This window comes from Corvus moneduloides, chromosome 4, assembly GCF_009650955.1.
Source record: "Corvus moneduloides isolate bCorMon1 chromosome 4, bCorMon1.pri, whole genome shotgun sequence".
Taxonomy (NCBI): domain Eukaryota; kingdom Metazoa; phylum Chordata; class Aves; order Passeriformes; family Corvidae; genus Corvus; species Corvus moneduloides.
This window is the reverse complement of record NC_045479.1, coordinates 27,210,868-27,235,237: the sequence shown is the minus strand read 5'-3', so window position 1 is coordinate 27,235,237 and position 24,370 is coordinate 27,210,868. Positions and strand designations below refer to the sequence as shown.

The window sequence follows — 24,370 nt, the reverse complement described above, 5'->3', positions numbered from 1 at the left end:
TGGGCTGCTCCACACTATCTCTGTATCAAGTCATATAACAAATTTAAAACAGTGTTCCAGTTTGGTCCAAAAGTAAGCTTATGCATTAGAAATTACACTAATCTTTTGACTTAAATGATTTAGAGAAAATACATAAAGAGTGAGTCATAAATAATTTTGATCATACAACATGGCACTTTAAGCAAAAGACTCTTCCCCAAATCCCCTCTCTCTGATTTCCTTCCATTTTTCTTTTTAAAAAAAAAAAAAACATTCAAGGAATTTAAAATCTTCTGGTGAATCAATGATGGCTCTAATTCTAAAAATACTTCTAAAAGCACCAGTATTAACTTTATTTCTTAATTTCATCTTAGATTATTATATTGAAATATTTTCCTATAAACTATTTTGGATCACTGATCTGATTATATTAGCTGAACTTCACTTTGTTTTGCAGTTTCAAGAGCAGAAATAAAAAAAATAGTTACTTTTACTTTCCTTAAGAGGTTGTTTGTAATATACCAACCCCAAAAGTCTGTGAGTAAACATTATCAGTATTGCCAGTTCTACAGTGGAATATCCAAAGGTGTGCCAAATCCAAATAAAATCTCTTTTATTAAATATAAAAGGCAAGACATTACAAGTAGCAGATCAGTTTTAAAGCTAACCATGAGAAGTTATTCAAAGGCACTCTGATGTTTGAGAAATTTTACCTTGCAGCCTTCCTTTCTTAAATGACATCCTAGAGGACAGCAGTGGGTCTTGGGAGTCAGTGGGTGTGCAGTGCAGTAGGTAGTGTTCCAGATGGCGCCAAAGAATGAAGAGACATATTTCTATAATATCTGCAGACACATCTCAGTGAAGGACTCCAATTTGATTGTCTTTGGGTTGTACATTTACTGTATGAGCATATTTACACACTTGGAAGCAGCTGAAGATGTCAGCTCAACCACCTGTCACCTCCTCCACGGTCACGGCCCAGTGATGGATCACTCATGTGGTTTGTAAAGGTACCTCAGCTGCAGCCAGTGAATTAAAGCCGAGGTTATAAAGCTGGGATGGCAGTAACATCTTTGCTGATAACAGCCCAGTGTGCAAGAGCACATCTTTCCCAAGGGAGGTTGCAGAGGAAAATTCTGATCTGTTGAAGACAATTCTTTTGTCCGTGACTGGTTATTTCCATAGAATTACTGATGTTTATGAGATTCAGGTTTATGCCAGGTTGACTATAAGGCTAGAAACTCCTATTTTGATAGGCACATCAAAATTATTTTTCTGAGTATTTCTTCCACCACACTTGGACACGTGTGAATGTTTAGGGGGTCTGGATACTAAATTGAAGAGCTGGGCTGTAACAATTCCTTTATTATCATGCTGCAGAAAGTCCTAGCAGGGTCTCAAAATGGGAATTACCAACTTGAGAACACTTGTATTCTAGTAATAGCAGAGCAATAGCCTCCTAAGTTAATTGTCAGTATTTCAAATTTAGTTTTTGTAAAAAAATTTTGCTCAAAGTGGTCAGAAATCCAGGTAAAAAAACCCTGTTTCTGTCTCTCTGCTTTTGTGGAGCATCACCTTGAGGGTCATTTCAATTTTAGAAGGATACAGGAACAGAGGGAGAGCAGCTTGGCTCGGTTATTTATTAGCTTCACCAGGCGCCGCCTTGCCAAGACGTATTTTTGGGAAGTGGAAATCTTGTCAACCCCAGCTGGCATAACTGACTGACACAACTGTGACAGGAAGAGAAAAAACAGAAAGACTGTAGCAAATCACAAAACATCAAGAAAAATAAGCAAATAAGATTACTTATTAGTATCTAGAGCTTTCTTGTTAGCTACTATTTCTTTAAAAACTTGCTCTCTATTTTGAATTTGCATAATCTTGCTGACCAAAAAATGGAAAAATGAAACATATCCCCAAGCAACTATAATGAAAATCACAACTTTTACAAAGTTAAGCCAAATATTTTCCCCTTAAGTTTTAGATCACTCATTCTATGGACCCCCTTCACCAACAGTAGAAAAGAATATGCACAAGAATGGAACTACTTGCTTATCTAAGATGCTTTGGAGCCTTTGTTACAGCTATGTCCAAGTTATTACAATACAGAAACTATGGAGTCAGAAGAGCAATTACCTCTTTTATTTCATCTGGTGGCAGTTGCTCCACATTTTGCAGTTTGTTAACACTCTGACGATGGCTGTCATAGTAACTGAAGAAATCACTAGTGCTCTGTTTCAGCAGGTAGACGATAATGCCCAGGCCAGGCAAGTGCCAATAAGGGACCACTGGTACTTGTGTATCTAGACAAGATGTTGAAGATAAAAAAACAAAACTAAAAAACCCCAAGAAATCAATAAGGTATGCTCTCTGCCAATAACCTAGTGAAACACATGAAAGCACTGGCAAGAATATTTTGCACTTAGTTCACAAGTAACATAAATGGAAGTCCAGGCAAAAAGTTCTGTAGCTGCAGTACTAAAAGGCAGTCAGCCTAGTGCAGTACTGAGTATAACATGTAAAATATAACTCATTTAGAAGACTTACTATTTACATATTTTAGCCATTCAACTGTATAATGACACAGTGTAAACTCTTGCCATGTGTTATAATAGAGTTCCAGTCAGCATCAAAACACATCTTACATGTTTAAAATAATATAATCCAGCACAGGAGCTGAAAAAACAAGAAATCTTGACCTTCCCCTGTCTTGTGCTATTTATTTACATACACACATATCTTTTCTGACATATATATTTCTGATGCTGTGAATGAAGTGAATAAAAAAAAAAATTCTTAAACTAATTTTAACTAATAATTTAATTGTTTTAACTAGGATTAGTTTCCTGATTTGGCTTAGTGCAAGGCTGAACAAGCATGGATTCCAGAATGAGAGAGTGAGCAGCTACAGTGTTGGCATAAAGTGACTTCAAGAGTATGTGAAACTACAGTCTCTGGTTCATTATTTTGTAGTAGCCCAAATGTCACAGCGTTCAGTCTCATAGAACAGCAAGTCAAAAATCTCACCCTGCCGAGGCCCATCTCGGTTGGTTGACTCAGACAGGCTGGGAGTAAACAGACAAACAGTGTGCTGAAAACTGGGGGCGCTTTGCAACATCAGTGACTCACAGTATTCCATCACGTTTGCACAGATCTGCCAACAAAGGAAAAAAAACCCCAGCATGTCAATTTTTGAACATTAAATTTTACATGGAAAAATATCAGTGAACAACATGCTTTGCTCCTCTCCTCACCAGAATGTGACAATTCTATTTTCTCATCAGTAACAGAGTCTATTCTACTTCAAGTCTAAGACTTGCAACTTTGCCTTCTTCCCAAACTTGCTAGCTAAAATTTCTGGATAATTTTAAGTCCCCTTTGGCTCTAACTTAGTGTTAGCCATTGCCCTCTATATCCAGCTTTCATTTTGAAAATTTCTGATCAGTTTCAGCCTTCAAAATTCACAGAGTTTGTATCCAAACAATAAAGGTTTCTAATGCAAATGTAAGTAAACACATTTTCAAGGGTTACTTTAAATAAAATGTGGAATCCTATACCTCACTAAAATCAGTGTAGAGCACTACCACTATCATATGAAATTATGGTAATTAAACAAATCTGCACAGCAGGTAAAATGTTGAGACTGAAGGCTCCAGCAGCTTGTGTCCTTACCTGTTGCATGGCCAACTCAATTTCATCCCTCTTGTTCACTCTGTCTCCCGCTGCGTTATCATCTTGCAACTTGAACTGGCGAAGTCTGTCTGATCCTCCAAAGCGACTCAGAAGTCCTAAGCACTGGCGCTGCCGTAAGGAATGAACATTTAAATTAGCATCACAACAAATGACGTGCATTATTCCTTTCACTTAAGTGATACATGTCCCTTACAACACAGTATGAAGAAAGCAATGCACATAAAACTTTTAGCACTTTGTAAACAAACTTTATCTTTTTAGTGTTTTAACTTACCTTGATTTTAATTTAGAAATTAATGGCCCCCTAAAACACTGCCAATGAGAAATGAATGCAATTCACAAGTGCACAACTTTGTTTGATGTCTCTTGCAGACTATTATACAGACTACTATCAATGACAGTTGAGGTTTACCATTCCCACACCTAAAATACCTTTACCTATATAGACAAACAAAATCTGGTAAGTCCCTTAAAAGCAGAGTACAAAAACTAATTCAGTAGGAAAGAAATAAACCAGTAGTGTGTCTGATACACCAAATTGTTGAGCTAGAGACATGCTTATGGCCAAAGTGGTAACAGAGTATTTCTGCATTGCTTCACATACTTTGGTGTTGACTTCAAATTTTTCTCTTCACATAAGATGAGTCCTACGCCAGGAAGGGAAACAAAGTCCCTGATGCAACCCTGATGTTGCCAAATGTTGTATTTTCTACCGGACGGGGAAGTGTGGGAAGACAACAAAAAACAGACCACCAAAACCCCATCCCACTGCCACACAAACCATCCCCACTCCCACAAAAAACCCCAAACTGCTACACATTTTTCTTGATGCTGGAAAACATCCCTTTCCTAACTGCTACTACTCAGAGTAAAAAAAAACAGGAAGAAACACATCTAGATAGCCAATTCTAAAAGGACAAGGGTTAAATACATGACTTTATTACCTGAAATCGCCCTATGTGTCCTTGTAGCTCCATCTGCGTCCCTTCATTAACATCCATGTCCAGCTCATTTAACACTCCTGATAAAAGATACAGCCATTAAAAAACCATTTGTTTGGAGTTTTTTAAACAGATTTACGCAGTATATACCTTTAAATACAAGCATTGATCAGAAATACTTCAGCCAAACATACAACTTGTATTTTGCATATTTTTTGAGCAAAACATTCAGATATGAATGAATGCAGCTACCAGGAGATGCACGAGAGCGTGTAGCGTACTGTTCCGGTAAGTAATCAAATGGGGGTAAGGGGGAGGAGAGGCTGGCATGGAAATTGCAGCTGTTGTGCAAAGCTCTGTATACTGTAAGCAAAGAAGCACTTGGGCTTAACCTACAGCTCTGCACTCCTTTCTGTTGTGGTCAGACATCTCTCCTGAACAAAGAAAGCCATTAAATCAAAATAGAGAAGTTATTTTGAACTAGTAAGCATGCAGAAGAAATCACAATATCCATCACAATAATTATTAGCCCTTATTATATGTAGTAATAATATATTATTATATTATAATAAAAATAATTATAAATGACAATTATATTTTATATTAATTATATATATAATACATATATAATTAGTAGTAGTAAGTCACCCAAGAGAAATGTCAGTATGCTGATCGGCAGTGCTTCCCCCCTGGAAGCTTTATTTTTTGAAGAAATAAAACCAGAGAAGAAATTTTTAAAAATATGGGTATGCAAACAATTTTCCATCTTAATTTCCTCAGTTACAAAACTTACTGAATAAAAATTCTTTTTTGAAGATACCACAGAAACTTTGAACACTTCTATTTGCAAGTCACCTCCAAGACAAAAAGTACTTAGTGTAAGGCAGAATGATGAAAAAAAAATGGAAAGTCAAATACATATGGATAAGAGCACTATGTCTACTGCAAATCCACCATATTTACTTCAAGAACAATAATGTAACATTTCCCTATTTTTCTCAGGGCTCTACATGTCAAAAAAGATCTGTATTGTCATAGATATTCTCTTCTGTCTTACTGTTTCTTTACAGAAAACAAAGCCTGAGATTCATGCAGATGGGGCTGAGACTTTAAAAATGCAGTTCCTACCAGGCAAAGCTGCCTTGCTGATTATTCCTGTCAGGGAGGCCAGCTCCTGGAGAGATCCAACACTTACATCTTGACACCTCAGGATTGCCTGGATAGTATCTGAATGGGAAATTAGAAACTGCAAAACCTGCACCACAAGAAAAAAAAGAGCAAATACGAATTGAAATATGAAATTTAACAGTGAGCAGAGAGGAAGCAATGCTTTTGAACAATTTCAAAAGACCTCCTGTACCAGTGAGGATGGGATTTAAAAAAAAAAAAAACCAACAAAACTTACTATCAGAGCAAAGGCACCTATAATTTCTTAGAATGAGCAATAGCAGTGATATTCTAGCATGTTTTGGAACTTACCTGTCCTGCTGCTTGCAAGTGTTGTGCCATGCTGGATGTGAGAATCACTTGGCACAGTTGAAGAGCTGGAAGAAGAATCTGGCGATAACGTTCCACTGGAGCAGGAATGAAGACTGGGGGATCTCTCATTGCATACATTCTTAGGAGGTTTAAAAAGAAGGGAGAAAAAAAAAAAAGATAAAGAGTGCAAGAAGAGTGAAATCTACTAGTGAGGTAGAGCCTCAGCCTACAATCACTCTTAAGAACCTAAAAACATACTTCAGTAAGAGGTCTGGACTTGAACTGAGTTTATATTGGAAAAGCAGCACATTTATGATACACAGCTGCTGCCAGACATTTTCTTTAAGCTGGGAAAATTACTTCTTTGTATTATACTACACTAAACCAGATTACTTTGTTGCAGAAATACGATACCTGCTTACTGATATACAAAACTAAGTATTCTCAAATATTTTAGGAAGAGCTGTGCTTAATTCTAGAGCAACTGCTAAATACAGTCCTCTACAAATGTCCTGTAGGTTTTATACAATCCTGTAAGTCTAACTGGAACTTTCAAATAGTATACCTTGTCTAAGTCTTAAATTTTTCCCAAGTGTTTGAACTCCTAGTGTGTCACTAAGAGCTGTACGTTTAAAACACGGACCACAGCTTGAAACCAACCCAGGTAATTTCCCCTAAATATGGAATCTCCTTCTCTGAGATCGTCTCAATCACCTCACAATGACTAATGTGGCAACACATCAATAGACCTGCCAAGCAATATATAACTGTGAATATATATATATATTTTTTAAACACATCATAAAATATTTCTGAAATAGCATTTAATTCACTGCTCTCTCAATGTTTTATGGGTGAGGACAAACTGCACTTCACCAGCTGCAGAGCCCCCAAACTAAGTTTACAGTGTAAGCTGATCCTCAAACATTACAGTATAGATTATTTCATAATAAAACATTAATCATTTCCATCCAAGCTATCAAATAAGTTTTTATGTAGTCTAAGTAATTAGCATGCAAGTACAACCTAACACCCAGTTATCTGAAATTTTTCTCTCAATAAAATGTAGCTTTAAACTGAACTGATAGGTTTAAGAAAGACACACACACACAAAGAATAAACCCACAAATCATTACTCAAAAATCATGAGGCTGTAAAAAGATGTGATGTGCTTCCAAGAAGACTGCATTATGGTTTCATCATCAGCCAGAGACCCAACACTTACCCCTGATGGTCTGTTTCAGGTCGCATGTCATACACTTGGCACTGTGCCAGCCGCACAATCACTCCAGACCGCAGCAGCTCTAATGCACCTTGCTGACTTTTAGCTATTCGAGTGAGGAATGCCTACACAAGAGCAGAGAAGGGTAAGTTCTGGAGATGCACAATGAGGCTTACAATGTCTACTTTCTTGCTTGATTTTAGAGTCATTTCAAATATATCATTTTAGTAAAATACCATTAAGGAATACCTTCAGTGCAGGTAGCTCAGTGTGCAGCTGCAGACTGAGCTCTGGCTGGCAGAAGCCCCAGGCAAGAGCCTGTGAACTGCCCACCCTTTGCAAAACAAAGGGCAGGAGGGACGTGAGGCACCTCAGAGACACTGCAGAAGATGAGGACTCAGTTGGAAGACCCCAGACTCACACAGATTGTGAGGGTATAAAAGCCCAGGGGTTCCTTTGTTAAGGTTTCTTCCTCAGAGGCACCAGCTCGAGCTCTTATTCTGTTGTTGCACCATGATTAAATCATTTTAAGAATCCATATGTCTGAAACTGCCCTGGGAAACCTGGAGTCAAACCAGTAAGGAAACCTGGTCTGACTGTGAGTGTGGTGAGGGCAGGGAGTCAAGGAGGGCACCCTTTGGTCACTGGAGCCACTCTCTGTGAAGGAGCTTTGGTCCCAGCAGTTAAAATCTCTGGTGGTTCAAGTGTGACTGCCAGCGTGCCCCTGAATGGTCAGACAGGAAAGTTTCCTTAACAATATCTCTGAGTACAATCAATGCAAAGTATAGACAAACAACTTCTACTAAAAAAAAATTAAAAAATAAACATAAAACCATTTCTGAAGTACTATTACCATTTTGGACTCATAGGTGTACAGTGCCTTAAGCAAAGGGGGCTGAGGTGTGAGCAAGCTCTGAAGAGCCAGATCATCATCTGCTAGGCTATCCACAAGCACCTTCAGGTAGCCACTATTGGAGAGATACAAGAGCCACTGCTGCTGCTTGTCTACTGAAACAATGTGATCAAGTAAAGCCAATGCCAGCATCTGTGATGAGGAAAGAAAAAAAAATAAATAAAAACAAACACATCAAAACAGAATTAAATCTATGAAATCAATGAGATTTTTAATAAATACCTAGAAAGACGAAATGCTAAGCAGTTTCTTCTAATAGCTTCTTATAAGCAGAATGCATTTCTACAATTGCAATCATTTATGTGAAAAAGATTTTAAGATTTCCTGACACTAGTATAGTATGAGCCAATTACCTTTCTCAACTATTCTTTTAAAAAACATTACAGATATTGTTGACCAATAACTAAGCCAAAATATTTTAATGAAATATTGCCTCAAGCACAATTACTATTTAAAACTAGTTTGCCTTCTGACTAGATTCTCATCTACTGGCTACTATCAGAAATTACTTTCTCATGAAGTCATCTTCCCAATGTGAGTAAATAAACTGGGAAGTCCATGACTTAAAAATGCTAACAAGTAACTGTCACAGAGGTCCCTGCCTGCATCTTTTGCAGCAGAGCTTTCTACCCTTATTTTTAAACAATAGGACACATAGCCTTGCTGAGAAAAAAATTCATATGTATGTATGGCTCTACTTTCAACAGCTTGAAGAATGAGTGGGAGGACAGAAACATGAAACAGATCAAGTATCTACAAAAATGTTCTCGTTCTACCTCTTGAAACTTCCCATCTCTGCACAGGTTAAGATGTTCTTTAAAACAAACAGAACAGTAGTTTTAAAAGAATAGATTCATTTACCCGGCCTATCTCATGGCCATCACAAGCATCCCGACAGACCACCTCCATCAGAGCTGCCCCGTAACTCTCAATTGTTGCCATATTTTCCCGTTGCAATTTACTAAACACATCTTCAGGAGCTGTCAAGTGCTCCCACATAGTTTTCTTGGCTGTAAAAAGCAAATAAAACAAAAAATGAAAAAATTCAAAGACAGGCATCTTAGCATTAGCTTAGCTACAGCTGATGCTACATTCTTCAAGGCATTCTCTCTACCTTGCAACAGAATGCCTCAAACAACAGTCAAGAGTTTTTAAATGAACTACAAATGTTTTACAAATCCATCCTTCCTTGAATATCACACAGACCAGCCAGAGCAAAAAGTGTGTGCCTGTATACATACACCACCCTAGTAAACAGTCTGCTTAAAATAATTCAAATGTTCAGTACTTGTTACATAGAAGAACTAACGGGCCTAAAACTGGAAGTGTTCAAGGCCAGGTTGGATAAGGTTTTGAGCAACCTGGTCTGGTGTCCCTGCCCATGGCAGGGGGTTAGAATGAGATCATTTTAAAGGTCCCTTCCAACACAAACCATCCTGTGATTCTATGAACTTTCAAGTGGGACCAAAGCATTCAGTTTGAGCTAAGTAAACAAGGTGACTTGAATGGGAGAGAATGAAACCAAAGTCAGTAATAAACTACAAAGGGGTTATAACAAATTCATAGGTTGTTTTTTTTCCTTTTACTACTGTAGCTCAAAACACAGACCAAGTAAGAGTCTGCATGCAGGTACTAGCCCCAAGATTTTTTTCTCAACCCTTGTCTGAGCTCCAAGATTAAATAATTATTAGAAACACTAACAATGCAAGTATTTAGGCCATTCACAGAGAGAATGTGGTATTTAGCATAAGCACTCTCAGACAAACAGCAACTCTGGTTGGCTTATTTTTTGCTTATTTTTTGGGGAGGGGGTGGTGGTGGGGTGTGTGTGAGGCTTTTTTGAGGGGGATCTTCAGACAAAGGAAGAGAAAGGGTATGAAATAATCCTTGGGGTTTGTTTTGAGGTTTTTTGTGTGGTTGGTGTTTTGGTTCTTTTTTGCTTTAGAATTTTTCTGTTTTGTTTTATTGTTTTGGGGTTTTTTAAATGGGATCACTGTGGTATGAGTGTGCATAAAGATGCGAATGCAATATATTTCTACTGCTGGACCTGCTTGAGAGAAGTTAGTTACAAGTCATCTCCAGTCCTTTGACAGTCTTATAGCTATGATGTATAGCTGTAAATGGACACAAATTAAGTATCCTCTTTAGTGCTAGAGATCAGAAATTTAATATTCTCATCCAGAGCAACAGATTTTGAATGCATACGCAGCTAGACAGGTCAGAATATAAGATAAGCATTGTTTAGCATAAGCAATTAATTTTAGAGGCTCTTGGAGCATGATGTTTTCCATCTATTTCCAAAAGACAACTCAGCATGCAGAAACTGTACCATCCAGGGTTTAATAAGCTTATTTTTTGCTCTTGTCCAAATACAGTTGGACCATACCTGCTTCTAAAGTGTCTGGTTCATCTGGTCTCTGGGCAATCTGCAAATAATAAAGCAGTGATCCATAAAGGTGCGTCCTCACTCTCTGGAAGCCACCACCTGTTAACAAGAAACATTCACAATTAAAACCAAACAAATGTAAATTCCATAACACAATCTTCTACTAGCACTTAATTTAACTTTCCTGTGGCAGTGCTGGCAGAAATAAATAAAACAACTAGACTCCTTAAGGTAAAGTTCTACTGTTTGCATAAAAGTGTATTTATGAGTAAATTCAGCAAGTTTATGCTGTTCCAAAAGAATGACAATATGAAATTCTCTTTAGTCATTTACATCTCTCTCTTCTGTCATTCAGATTTTTTTTAAAAAGTGTGTTATTTTTTTTGTTAGTAACATCACTTACATCTATACTAATCATGTAAGATCCATCTAATTGACTGTAACAAAAATCTTCACTGCACTATCTGAAAGCAGCTCAGCCCATCTTTTACTCTTGGCAGTTGGAATTCACGCACACACCCTGCAAAAGTCAACAACACACCTGTTTTCAAAATGAAATCCAGCAGCTTTTTTAAGATGATGTGGAGGGAGGAGTCACCAATGGAAGCAAAACCCATGGATATGCTCTCAGAGCCAGGTGATGAGGTGAAAGAACCATCCAGCATCAAGACGTACTGGGACTGTCCTGCCACAGGGAGCGCAAGTGGCTGTTTCTGCTCCGTTTTCACAGACTGGCTCAGGTGGGCAGTCAGGGTGAACACAGCCCCTGCCACCACTGGCATCAACTCCTGAGCTGCATCATCATCAAGGATCTTAACACAGAAGAAGGAAGAAGGAAAAAAAAAGGCAAAAGAAAAAAAAATGTTTAAAAGTGCCTGATCTCATGAGTTATTAAAGCAATTAAATTAGCCTCTCACAACTATTTAGTATGCATAAGGATTTCATTAACATGACAGTATTTAAAACACATCAAAATCAGTAATGTCAGAAACTTGTTCAGAAACCTGAGTTGAACGCGTTTTAATTGAGAAGACATTAGCCTTCTGGTTTTCATTTGCATAAATCACAGGCAGGCTGATAATCAAATCTGGATGGCAGAAAGAGAAGGAATGTGTTGACATTTGATATGCTTTATTAGTAAAATATCTAAACCTAAGCTAGGGAAGGAACAACTGGCTTTACAGCTATTTTATTACCATTTAAAATGTGAAGGTACAACTTAAAAAATCCAATGGGTTGAGTATCAAAGAAGCATTAAGACAACATGGAAAAACACTAACAAGAAATTTGCATGTGCTATTTTTTTCACCCTTATTTAAAAGGTAAATCTGGTATCTTTATCACTAATACTGAAGGAGCCTTCCTTTTAAGCAATATAATCATTTTGAACAGTAGTTCAATTATTTTCAATAGACAGTAACAATTTCTTTTCTCAAATTCACAAAAGTCTTCACCAAAGTGTTACAGAAAATTAAGTCTGTAATTTCCTCTCCGTAAAGATTTTGGGAAAGAAATTTCTTCTGCTAGTGAAGGCCTCCCTTGTTTCCTGGTTTTTTAAATTTTGTTCACATAAGAAACAAAACCAGCACTCCACTAAAAAATACATAATTTTTAGGTAACTCCTACAGGAAAAAATAATGGAAGTAACAAAAACAAAACCCAAAAAGATTACTTCTTCCCTTGTAAAGATAAAAAATTTTCATACATATTTCTCAAAACAAAACTCTATTAATCAGAACTACAATCCACGTAACTCACGCAATAAAGCAAAAAAATAATCATGCCCCAGCAGCCTGAAAAATACAATGATCCTTCATTAAATATTGCCTTTTAGAATGGCTGTCAGTCCTAACTGTCTAGTCTGTCTCAAAAATTATTGCTGTAACTCAGCAGTAAAACATCTAGACTTTTAAGGCAAACCCTCACACTTCCAAAAGCCCTTCTAATTGTAAAATCGTTAGTTTTTCTACTATGAAGCTTCATTCAACTCTTTGATTTTTCAAAAGAAGCAGCAGTAGGATTTCCAGTGAGTCATCTAAATGCAGGAAATCAGCAAATACTGTAGTTTGCCTTTAGCCTTCAGTAAATTCTTCTTTGTTTCTCATCAAAGCAGGCTGTTTCTTTTTCACACACCTTTTCCAGACTACCATCATACTGGATTATACTAAAATAACTTTGAAATCTGTCGATATATGGTTCACAGTTCAGGAGTAGCTATGCCAGAATATAGAGCATCCCCCTGTCCAGAGTGCATTCAGCTTCAGCATAGCAGCAATTGGAAAACTAAACAGAATACCAAAGGCAGACAAAATCTTTTTGGATTACAATCAAAATTGCAGCACTTTCACATAAAAAGCTGCAGCAACAAAGTTCAAGGAGAGGGTTGATTTCCAGCAGAGCACTACCTTGTCATGCACATCCTGCAACAGATCCCGGATAATCAGCTGTCTGTCCTCAGCCTGTATGAGATCCTGGGGGCAGGCTGTGAGTATGATTTCCACCAGCTGTCTCCACGACTCCAGAGCATGCCTCTTGGCATGGAGGCACTGCAGCAGCTTGTTCCGCTCCACTACGTACTGCAGGATAGTGTTGATCTCCTGAACGCCCGCCACAAAGAAACCCAGTTACAATGTGCTAGAAGAAATTCATGGCAAAGACAGACTTCAAGATGACCATTTTATCTATTAGTAATAGCCTTCAGGAAAAAATGTTAAGTCTTCAGCTTATTAGAAACAAGCTGCTATTACTACTTTAACAAGGTAGCCCATTCAATTTCTGAGCTGCTTTTCATGGGGCCTTTTATCATGAATGTCTTAATCTCATAGGGAAAAAAATTGACCAGGAAAGCTCTTTTCTGGCACTTTAAAATCTAAACAAAAACAACTATGAAAAAATCTATTTGTGCCTTTTCTTCCATTTAGTCTGCGTAATTTCTCTTTTATCTTTTGCATCTATTTAACCAATTTCAACTGAATTTAAAAGATGGGAGGAAACTCAGGAAATAATTAAGCTCCAAGTTCACTGAAACTACATCTGTGTAGAAGAAAAGAGAAATAAATTGGCATCCCCTGTGAGAGAAAGGCAACACTAACTTGGCCATAAGATGAACACACTGTACTTGTCAACAACCAATCTTGACATCAGTATGTAACTGCTTTCTGTACAGTGGGGTGGGAGCTGCAATTGTTATCACTAATGGGAAGGGAAGAGGTTAAAGAAAAAAAGAAAACAGACTCCAGGCCTGCTGTTTAGAGAACAATATGGTAAGAAGTAGCTTATCTTATTTATTTTGGGGATTTTTTCTTCAGGAATTACTAAGTTAGGACTCAAATCCACAGTCTTTTATAGTAAAGCTTACTGCTTGACAAGGTAGGAAATCCACCAAGGACAACAACCACCATTAGTTAACTTTTTCTGTACTCACCTCCATAAGTAAAGGTCTCTGCCCTATTGCTGCCATTCCTTGAAGGGCATTGACTTCTGCAACCAGAACTCTGTGAAGGTACTGAAATTAAAAGTGAAACTTCAGTGATGACATGGTTTAACCTGGCAGGTAGATAAACACTACGGAGCCATTCGCTCCCTGCCGCAGTGGAGTAGCAGAGAGAACTGGGGAAAAATACAATAAAATTTGTGGGTTGAGATAAAGACAGCTTAATAGGATGGAAAAGTAGTATTTAGAGTAATACAAACAAGTGATGCACAAATGCAATTGCTCACTACCTGCTAACCTCTGCCCAGCCAGTTCCTGAGCAGCAGCCCACAGCCAGCTTTCTCCTTAGTTTATATACTGAGCATGATATCATATGGTATGGATGGAATATCTCTTTGGCAAGTTTTGGGTCAGCTCTCCTGGCTGTGCCTCCTCCCAGCTTCCTGTGCCCACAGCCTATTCACTGGTGGGTGGTATGAGAAGCTGAAAACTCCTTCACTAAGTAAATACTGCTTAGGAACAACTAAAGGATCAAAGTGTTAGGAACATTATTCTCATCCTAAATGCAAAACACTACACTATACTAGCTACTATGAAGAAAATTAATAGTATTTGAGCCAAAACTAGGACAAGTGACAAAGGTGATGTATTCATACCTCCTAAAAGTATCTAGGAGATGGCTACATAGTGACAGATGCAACAGATGGGCTGGAGTTTAAACAAGTTTTACTCATTTCTTAGGGTCACAAATTTTTCAGTACTACTTATCATACACTTGTCAAGTACTTATCACAGTGTGACACAATCTTAAGTGAAGCCTCCAAGAGTTACTGCAGTACACAAAGATGTTGTACATGTGATTGTTACACATATGTAGTGCTAGGTAGTTGTGTATTGGCAACCAAAGAAATACATGAAGTAGATGTAGTATCATCGTGTGGGTGTTTCAAGATGGGAAAAACATTAAGATAGAAGATATTTCCTGAAAGTGTCTTAAACTGATGCAGCTGTGTACTGCAAGTGAGAAAGCAGTGTGTGCAATGTAAAAGAAATAAACTAACCTCAATAGCTTGCATAAATTATGCATATATCTGAAACACACCTTTTATGTGAAAGCAAGTTTCAAAGTATTATTAACACACAGACCAGTGCTAACCTTGACATTGCAGACCACTTGTCCACGTGCATTCTTGTGCTCACAATTAGCAATGACTTGCTCAATCTGAGCCCGGTCAAAAAAATCCAGTTGTAAAGGCTCTGGAATGTCCTGACTGAAGTCAATTGAATCCAGGATATTTAAGATCTTTCTGCGTACTGGAAATGCAAATAAATTCAAATTGTATTCAGAAGTATCAAGGGGAAAACAAAAAATGACAAAAGAGCCTAATTTACCTTTGTAAATCTAAATCTTAATGTGTAAAGTTTCAAAAGAAAGCATTAAATCTTCAGAAAGTGCTATCAATCTATATAGCAGGTTTAAAAACATTTTCTAAAGCCTTAAGTTCTTAATACGTCTTGTATTGTATTGTTCTCCTGTTACATAGGCATGTAATCCAGTATTTACAAATACAAGATATTAATTTTTTCTCCTAAATGAAACCAGGCTGGTTTACAGTGACAACCATTGCAGTCTTCTGCTGCATAACGAATCTGAATTTATTTATTTATGTGGGACTTACATTCTTTGCCATGTAAATACAAATATGTTCAGCCTTTGCAACAGTCTCAGTGTTTCTACTGTTAGCAATAAATTTTATAGACTGCCACTCTCCCATTTTATCCCTGCACAGATACTTAAACACACTTTGAACTGCCTTTCCAGTTCATTATTTTTCACTCATTCCAGCCATCTACATCAAGGTTCTTTAATTTATTTTTTTCCCCACACTAAATAAAATTGTTCCATGTACTGCTGCTGTTTAGAACACCTACTGCTTTCTTTCCCAAAGTGTCCTTTCTGGAGATGGCCTTCCTGCCTGTTCAGGACCAGATACACTTTACTGATAAATAATCAACAGTCATAATGGTTACCTTTGGAAGCAGTGTCAAAGTGGAGAAATCCACTGACTGATCGACTTTCATCTTCCATCCCTCCTTCACCATCAGCTGAAGGTAATAAAGCATAATAAATAATATAAATAAATAACAAATAAATTACAAAAAACAAATCTAAGTGAAAAATATTACCTACTTTATTAATAGTGAAAGAGAAAGAGCACAGTGATAAGCCGATAAACCTTTCTCTTGAAAGTCTTCTAATACAATACGGCCTTGAATTGTTAATGAGAACGATACTTATCTCACAAAAGCTATCCCATCATCATATACAGATCAGAAAGTACTAAAAATGCCTAAAAAGACATCCCACCCACCAGTATAAATGCAGCTTGATGGACACTGTAAAATGAGTAGGGTACCTGAACACAGTTTCCCATACTCAGATCCCCACAAGGATGAAGATAATGTTCAGGCTGATAAAAGTATGGGAAAATACCATACTGCAGTAGCATGTTAAAATATCTTCCATTTATTCTACTTTCTTTACGTGAAGAGAGTTTTATTGCCATCTGGTTTTATTTTTCTTGATTTACTTCTACCCTATTCTAAAACTCTGAAATCTGGCCTTTTTACTTACACTGCATTCTACACCACATTGGGATGAAATATCACTTTTGTGTTGTTATAATGTTAAAAGCAAAACCGTCCTGTAGCTACTATCTTCTGTGAGAGAGGGTTGAGAGCTTGTGACAGACATTAAGACTGAGAAACTCCTTACCATGGAAGACCCTCCACCTTCTCTACATTGTAACGATTCTAAACGGCAATTCAAAACAAATTACTCTACAATTTTAATGATTTTTTTTTAATATTTCCCTCTCCTACCTCAAACTATTTTTAATTTTTCTATCTGCAATGAACAAAACGATGCCCTGATTTCTTTCGCTTTGGTGTCTACAACCACCACCATCTTTCTTCCCATCTCTCCAGTAGCAATTCTGCACATGGTATCACAAACGAACTGTCACAAGCTTAAGAAGAAAAGAATTCAAATGAAGTCTCTCATAGTCCATTTATTCCAGCCTATTTACCCTCACCATAAGTTCCTCTTACCCAAGTATGGTTTCACAGGCATGTCATCAAGCAGCAGATGCAGCAGTCTCTGTGTGTGGGAGCGCTGGCGGTTCAGCGATGTCACTCGCATTTCTATAGCTGCAGTCTTCATTAGCCAAGACATTTGGTTGAGTGTTGAAATCTCATGTTCTGGATGGGGATAAGGCAACAATTATAAAATTGAGCATAAATAATATTACTTACTCCAAGGAAAGCATTTTTCATTTGAGAAAGCTTTTAGAGGATGTCATTATTTATTATTTGCTTAGCAATTGTTTATGAGACAAAAAGTCACAGATCTGACAAAAGCCAATAAATGAACATGTGGCTATTTTGAAAACAAATGATACACATACACACACTTAAGCCCATACACAATGAAACTGGATAGAAACCTCTCAGAACAGTCATTGTGGAGAATGCAGTGCTTCATGAGCAAATACGGTCAGTTAGAATTTCAGTGAAAATAACCAGGCATTTACCCAAGTGAACTATAGCTTTAATTAAAACTGGTGAGACTGGAACACAGGTCTCCTAGAATCTTCCTATTCTACATTTATCTAGTTTAGATTCCTAAGTTATATAAGAATCACCTACAGCACTTTATACATGTTGGATACATGTACTTGAATGCTAAATTTACTGTCATTGAACGAAAGACTGATGGTCAAGCATCTGATAAAGTACATTTATTCAGTTTAAGACATCTGAGAAATACTGATTTGAAATATAAAACATACCTATAAGCTTAACAGTACTTTATTCAAAGAAAGGGACGATACAGGTGGTTACAACCATCAGCCTTCTATTCCCTTGGTTCTTTAACATTCTTGTCAATATTTTTTTTATGTAGCATAATCTAACAAAACTACAATGATAATCACAATACAGATTAGGATGTGGTTCTGGACACTTGGTGCACTCCAAAGCTAATATTCTTTTCCAAAAGTTTAGCATCAATAATCTGAACTTCTTAAGTAGGGAGAGTTCAATCTTTAAAGAATTAAAAGATTAGCAGAGCCTGCAATTCGTTCAGTTTAATAATGCTACCTGTGTTTCTTCTTTCATTCCTAGGGAGTCAAAGAATGCATTGAATTTTAAGCACGCACAATCTTAGCAAAAAAATTACCTTTGATAGAAAATGGCAAGTACTGAAGCTGAGTGAATAAGAAATCCTGACTGGTCCTCAGATATCTCATAGTTGGACCTGAAGTGTCAGAGCATGCACACAACTGATAGATAACCTGACAATCAAAAACAGCAGAGATCCATGTATGGAATTTATTTTAAAAACAAACCAACCACCAAATCAAAAGCATAATACTGTTTTACTGTTCAAACAATATTAGCAGTATTTAAAGTAAGTTTTCCATCAGCTTTCTTCAAAGTTGAACCTATTATTTGTAACAGATGGTGAATTATTATATTAAAGGATTATCAGCATATGCATACACAATGGCTATACAACATGACACTAGATAAGCCTGTTTGTTTAGCTCACTTAAAAATGAGTGTCTTTGTATGTCTGCACATCCACCAAGACAGGAAACGTAATAAATTTTCCCCACTTCTACAGAATTGCCTTTTGCTTTTAATAATGTTTAAAATCCTTTCTAGAGTCCATGGATTTTTAACATGTTACACGTGTGTAATCATATGATTCTATGATTTACGTGCAAGCATCAGCTACCTTGCACATCCATCTAACTCGGCTGTCTCCCCCACCTCACCCCCTCAGCCATACATACGTCCGTTCTCTCACGGCTACAGAATAAAGCAGAGAATTTCACTGGCTTACTTGGAGTTATATGTTACTTGCTGTCAAACTACACTTCCAAAATTAAAAAAAAAAAAATTAAAGATTGGCATATTATCACCATGGATCAAAAATATTTAGGTTTAGTTTTGTAAGTATGCCCTAATTCCAAGTTTCTGACGTGAGTGCAGTTTCTTTGATTTCTGTGATGCTACAAGATAACATTTTTGCAAACAGAAGGTAAAACAGAAAGAGTTCAATGTATATAAAAACCTAACATATTCATTTTAAAAATGAAACTATTATCAGAGTCATCAACCATCTGTGTTCATCAACCAAGAAGTAGCTAATTTCATTTAGAGCCTACTTTCAGTATATGCCAAGAGAAAATATGCTAAATACCTGGTAACAGAGTTCTGCAAGATGGGGAGATTCCCGAACTGCTGTCGGCCCATTCCTTGTTTCAGTACCCTTCTCCAGTATGTTCAAAATGGCATGTAGGCAAGTCCGTGGGCAGCCCAAGACACCTGAAAAGAGACAAATAACTTGGCATTCTTGATCTTACTTTCCTCCATAGCAAATATAGGTTAGTACACAGAAATACAGAACCTAAATTGTTCTGATACCTTGTGCTGCACTGTACTGCTCCACAGAGCTGCAGCAAAAACATCTGGCAAAGTTTTATCACCACTACTTAAAATCAAAGAAGGAACCATGTTTCAGCAAATATCTAACAAAAATATTTATAGTTAGTCTGTAGGCTTTTGAGATGCTGGTGAATCAATTTGAATTCTTGCTTTTACACTTTTAAATGAATAGCCATTTGACAATTTCAAAGAATAGCTTTAAATAATTCCTGCTTTATTTTACAAATACAGCCACTGCATGACTAATGCTCCTAAAGGCACCTGACACTGCAACCAAGGGCAATAGGGAGAAGATTTTAATGCTGAAGTCAAAATCCTGTGTTTTTGCATTCTTCCTTTAGCCAATTATTTCTTTAATCGACCCAGAAGGAGGTCCTGAAGCAGTAAAGGCATCAATAACCAGAGTTCTTATAGGGGAAATAATCTTGTGTTTGAACATGTATAATTTATGCTTTAGCAGGAAATTATTATCTTGAGGTAAATGTCTTACGGTCTTTATTTCTTCACATTATTAACAAGATAATTGAAAGATGTGGGCAAGTTTCTCTCATGCCCTTGAGATACATTTCCTCATCACTGAGTTAACATATGATATCCTGTAAAATTGTGTGGGTGCAGACCAGTTACATGTACTGTGTAACTACTGAATTCCAAAATATCAGAAGAAATAAAATTCAGGTCCTAGCTACTCTTCCATTTAGAACTATGAAGAACTAAAAACTGCTGGGCCATAGAGTCCAATACAAAACTAAAGATAATGAGAAATATTTTTTTCTAAATAACTAAAATCAAATTATTCATGTTTGCTCAAACTTGTTTATATAAAACATCTCTTAAAACAGTTGAGAAATAATCTTGTATTTCTGACTGGAAGAGACACCCAACTACTAAACACCAAACATGTCAACACCAAACCATTGCTAGGTTATGGTATCAGACCACTGTTCATGGCTTTAGACAATTGGGTCTTGAAAACTTCCAAACATGAAGACTGCACGACCTCTATAGCCAACCTGCTTCACTGACTTCTGGTCAAAACGTTTCTCCTACATTGAATTTGAACCTCTCTTGTTTCAATTTATGCCCACTGCCTCTCCTCTTCCTGCCACACTCCTCTGAAGAGCCTGGTTTTATCCTCTTATTAATGCCTTTGCAGGTATTCAAAGACTTCTATTAGGTCCCCTCAAAGCATTTCTCTTTTCAAGAGTTCCTTCAGCTTCTCCTCATAGGCTGAGAAATCCAGCTCCTTGATCATCTCTGCTGGACTTGCTCAGTCTGTTTTGTAAAATACAAGTTAGAAATGGAGGAGGAGAAAAAAATATAGTAACCCACTGTTATTCCCACCAAATCAACTTTAAAGCAACAGGAGTGATTTTTCTAAAGTTTGCATTGTCATATATATATGCAATTAATTAATATATTTGTATATTCCCGGCACTACAATGAAACCCCACATGTTCTAAAACATTTTCTTCTACAATGCCAAAAAACCAAAACTAGTTACTGGTTTTCTTTCCCATAAATAATTTTAAACAGGAGTTTGAGGAGGGACAGGACAGTATCCAAGTAGTAGAACTAGTCCAAAGTGACAGTCTGTTTTGTAGATTCAGATGTTAGCATATGTGGGTACTACTTGGATCATCAAATCAGTTTCTTTGTATTGAGGACACAACTATGCTGTATTAAATAGTAAATAAATTAATGTTTCACTTCTGAAGTATCATTTTCTCTCATAATTCTAATTTCAAGTCTGTTCCAAAATCCAACTTAAACAAAGAATCAAATCCTGAAGTTGTTTAAAGGCTGCATTTGAGTACTAATATTAATGCAGCTTTCAAGGACTCAAACAAGGCCTGTTGTCATAAATTGAAGAGGAACTGCTTTTCCCCATGAATTTTCCAGTAAATACTCTCAGTGTTGGTAACAGAACTGATTAAATGGCAGATCAACCTCTCCTCCTCATACCTGGATCTTGCAAATTTGTGGTGCTGACAGGTTTCTTTAGTTCGAATCCCAAGAGATACAGAGCAAGGCTGGGAGGACTGCACTCAAGAGAGGTGATAAGGAGATTCAGAATATGGATCCTTGTTTCATGATGGATTTGTGCCCGCTTCTTTTCAGGCTCCAGCTCTTGATTAGAAAAAGAAAAGAAAAAGAAAAAGCAGATGTGGTGAACAACGAAGTAAAAAACCCATCTAATAGAATAATCCTCAGTGTCTTCAAGTTACATACAAGAATGTTGAGGGATCAATTCATATTACTGCAAAGGGATACAAGAACAAAATTCAAAATTACTGTTAACACAGCTCTAAATAATATATCCAAAGCAATGTTAAATACTTGTCTTCTGAAAACAGACTCAGTTTGTAGTTGGCTCGTTGTACTGTGGACATTATTTAACAAAACATAGGTGCTTTTCATTCTGTTAAAGGTCCAATTCCACAGAAAACAGAGGAAGATTGTTTCCTGGCTTAAAAGCACTTTTTACATCTCTTTCATTAATTTCATTCCATGCAAAAGACAACTGTTTAAGCCATTTTAAGAAGCCTTTTACATACCCTCATCTGAATTAACTAATTCTTCTGCATCTTCATTGTCTAAACATTCCACGAATCCAGCCATCAGCTTCTGGCTAACACTCTGTATTTAACAATAGAAGGATGGAAATGAAGAGAATTTTAAGAGTATTAAACCAAATACTTTTCATAATTCCCTTCATGTAAGTTGACAGAACCTCTAGACAAAAAGTATATAACCTACTTAATAAGCAAGAGTGGAGAGTCATAGCTCTTCTAAGAACAGGTTAACAATTAGCCAGTGAACAGGAAAAAAAAATCTACTGTTGTTACATATGCTAAATTATTCTCACAGATTGAAGACTATAAAGTCACAAAAAGATCTCCATATCTCAAAGAATATTGCCCTTTTTCTTCTTGAAAACATTCATGATTTTGTTTTTTTTCAATTAATGAAGTAATTGTTTTTCCAATGCCATGGTGAAAGACATTTGAGAGGTGGGTAGATATAAAACAAAATATGTATTTTAATGTAGTTAACCTAGAAACCTATCCTTTAAAGAAACATTATGAAGTCCCAGTATTTCTCCATCAGTTTCTCTTTCCAGATTCAAAGAAACAGCTACTCACCTGATCATGTGTGAAATCACCAACTAGTTTTATCTGGATGTTGGAATTATCAGAAATACAGCACAAAATCTTGGCACTTTCAAAAGCCAGTTCAGGATTGCTGTTTCCATGGTAAAGATACCTTGAAAGACACAAGATTATGGTAATGAAATTGTTGAGAATTTTACTTTTTCAAGATGGCAATGCACAGATGAGAAATTAAACGAGATTTAGAACTAAAACATTTACTAATCAAATTACATGAGATAACATTCAAGCTTCAAATAAAATTTCACTCTATATGAAACACTGAGTGCTTCTCCATCAGGAGAGATTGAGTAGGCTGAGTAGGGATAATAACCTTTCCTGGAATTTTTACCATTCTTTTTATCCAAAATCTACATTAAACACTGCAGCATAAGTTAAAACAACTGCTTGCAGGCATTTAATACAGTAAGTAATGGACAATACTGTAAAACATGGTCAATAGCAACTAAATGTGTTTAACTTTCCCACTCTGTGACGAGTCTGGGGCAAAATGGAATTATAAGCAAGGGAATCATTGCACATAAGGTAGACAGGAAGAAATCATGAGAGGGGGAAAATTCAGAAAGAAGAACCATAAATACAGATTCCCATCTTGCACTAGGACAATCACAGATCATACCACCTGTGAAGACATCTCCCCCCACAAAAAAAAAAATTCACAAGAAGCTCTGTGTAAAGAGAAGCATTGGCTAGTAAAGCTAATGAAAGGATCCAGGATCCAAACACTTCTGTGCATCCAAAACTCCTCCCTTCTCAGTACTTTGCACATACCTGGCAATATTCACCACGTGATCTGCCTTTTTAGTGCGAGGATTGATTCCTTGAAGCAGCTGCTCCAGTGGTGTGACAATAAGGGAAAGGTGGCTCTCCCGCAAAAGATCCATAAAAAAATTCTCCTTCTGTAGGGTTAAATTTAGAAGTGCAAGGCAATACTGTACAGCTTTCTCTAAATGCTTCTTCCCTGCAGTGCACAAAGAACATAAAAAATACAAAGAAGCAGCTGAATAAACTACATTCATAAATGTCATTCATCAAGCCTTGCACCGAGAAAAAAAACCCTGTCAGTGGTTTACCAGTAGGAAAACTTCCCCCATAACACGATTCTTTTATATGCAAGAGATACAACCATCAAGTTACAGATATGCAATGTTAGCTTTAAATCCTACTCACTATACATTTTAACTTCACATGAAAAATGAATTCTAGGCACATACCAGGAAATGGAGCATAAGTATCAAGCTGCTTAACCCCTTCTTCTAGCAAACTAAGGCAAAGTTCCAGCATTGGGGACTCATTCAATAGATGATACATCAAATTGAATCCAGGTGGTTTATATGCTATTATTTCTTCTCCTAAAGACAGAAGGAGTAAAAAACAATATAACCTCTAATAAAAAAACCCTTCTATTACTCAAGCTAGTATAAGATATAAAATGTAACAGCCCCCATGGCTCTAAGCAACAACCTTGGTAAAAAGTCTTCAGAGATTTTCTTCATACAGAAGCCATTGAGGTAATATTAAAAGTTTGGGAAGAGATGTAATGGCAATTACCCTTACTTTTCAGTATCTAATAGCACATTTCAAATTTAACCCCAAGTAGATCTGACCAAAAAGAAACCAGAAAAAGTTTATATCCC

At 36.8% G+C, this 24,370-nt stretch overlaps 1 protein-coding gene across 1 annotated transcript in view; it reads right to left on the bottom strand.

Annotated features, from left to right (window-relative positions):
* The window catches only part of NUP205 (nucleoporin 205), a 47,599-nt gene that overhangs the window by 2,127 nt on the left and 21,102 nt on the right, over positions 1–24,370 (bottom strand). Inside the window, exons 17-41 of the mRNA XM_032107833.1 lie at positions 23,948–24,085; positions 23,505–23,694; positions 22,707–22,827; positions 22,119–22,200; positions 21,526–21,690; positions 19,316–19,440; positions 18,287–18,401; positions 17,158–17,307; positions 16,078–16,152; positions 15,203–15,360; positions 14,038–14,118; positions 13,019–13,210; positions 11,155–11,425; positions 10,614–10,712; positions 9,089–9,237; positions 8,168–8,359; positions 7,318–7,439; positions 6,093–6,231; positions 5,742–5,868; positions 4,617–4,693; positions 3,652–3,780; positions 3,007–3,133; positions 2,116–2,282; positions 1,586–1,709; positions 693–821 (exon numbers count right to left, since the gene is read on the bottom strand). Coding sequence (XP_031963724.1) covers positions 693–821; positions 1,586–1,709; positions 2,116–2,282; positions 3,007–3,133; positions 3,652–3,780; positions 4,617–4,693; positions 5,742–5,868; positions 6,093–6,231; positions 7,318–7,439; positions 8,168–8,359; positions 9,089–9,237; positions 10,614–10,712; positions 11,155–11,425; positions 13,019–13,210; positions 14,038–14,118; positions 15,203–15,360; positions 16,078–16,152; positions 17,158–17,307; positions 18,287–18,401; positions 19,316–19,440; positions 21,526–21,690; positions 22,119–22,200; positions 22,707–22,827; positions 23,505–23,694; positions 23,948–24,085 — 3,444 coding nt within the window. The remainder of the gene's footprint in view (positions 1–692; positions 822–1,585; positions 1,710–2,115; positions 2,283–3,006; positions 3,134–3,651; positions 3,781–4,616; positions 4,694–5,741; positions 5,869–6,092; positions 6,232–7,317; positions 7,440–8,167; positions 8,360–9,088; positions 9,238–10,613; positions 10,713–11,154; positions 11,426–13,018; positions 13,211–14,037; positions 14,119–15,202; positions 15,361–16,077; positions 16,153–17,157; positions 17,308–18,286; positions 18,402–19,315; positions 19,441–21,525; positions 21,691–22,118; positions 22,201–22,706; positions 22,828–23,504; positions 23,695–23,947; positions 24,086–24,370) is intronic.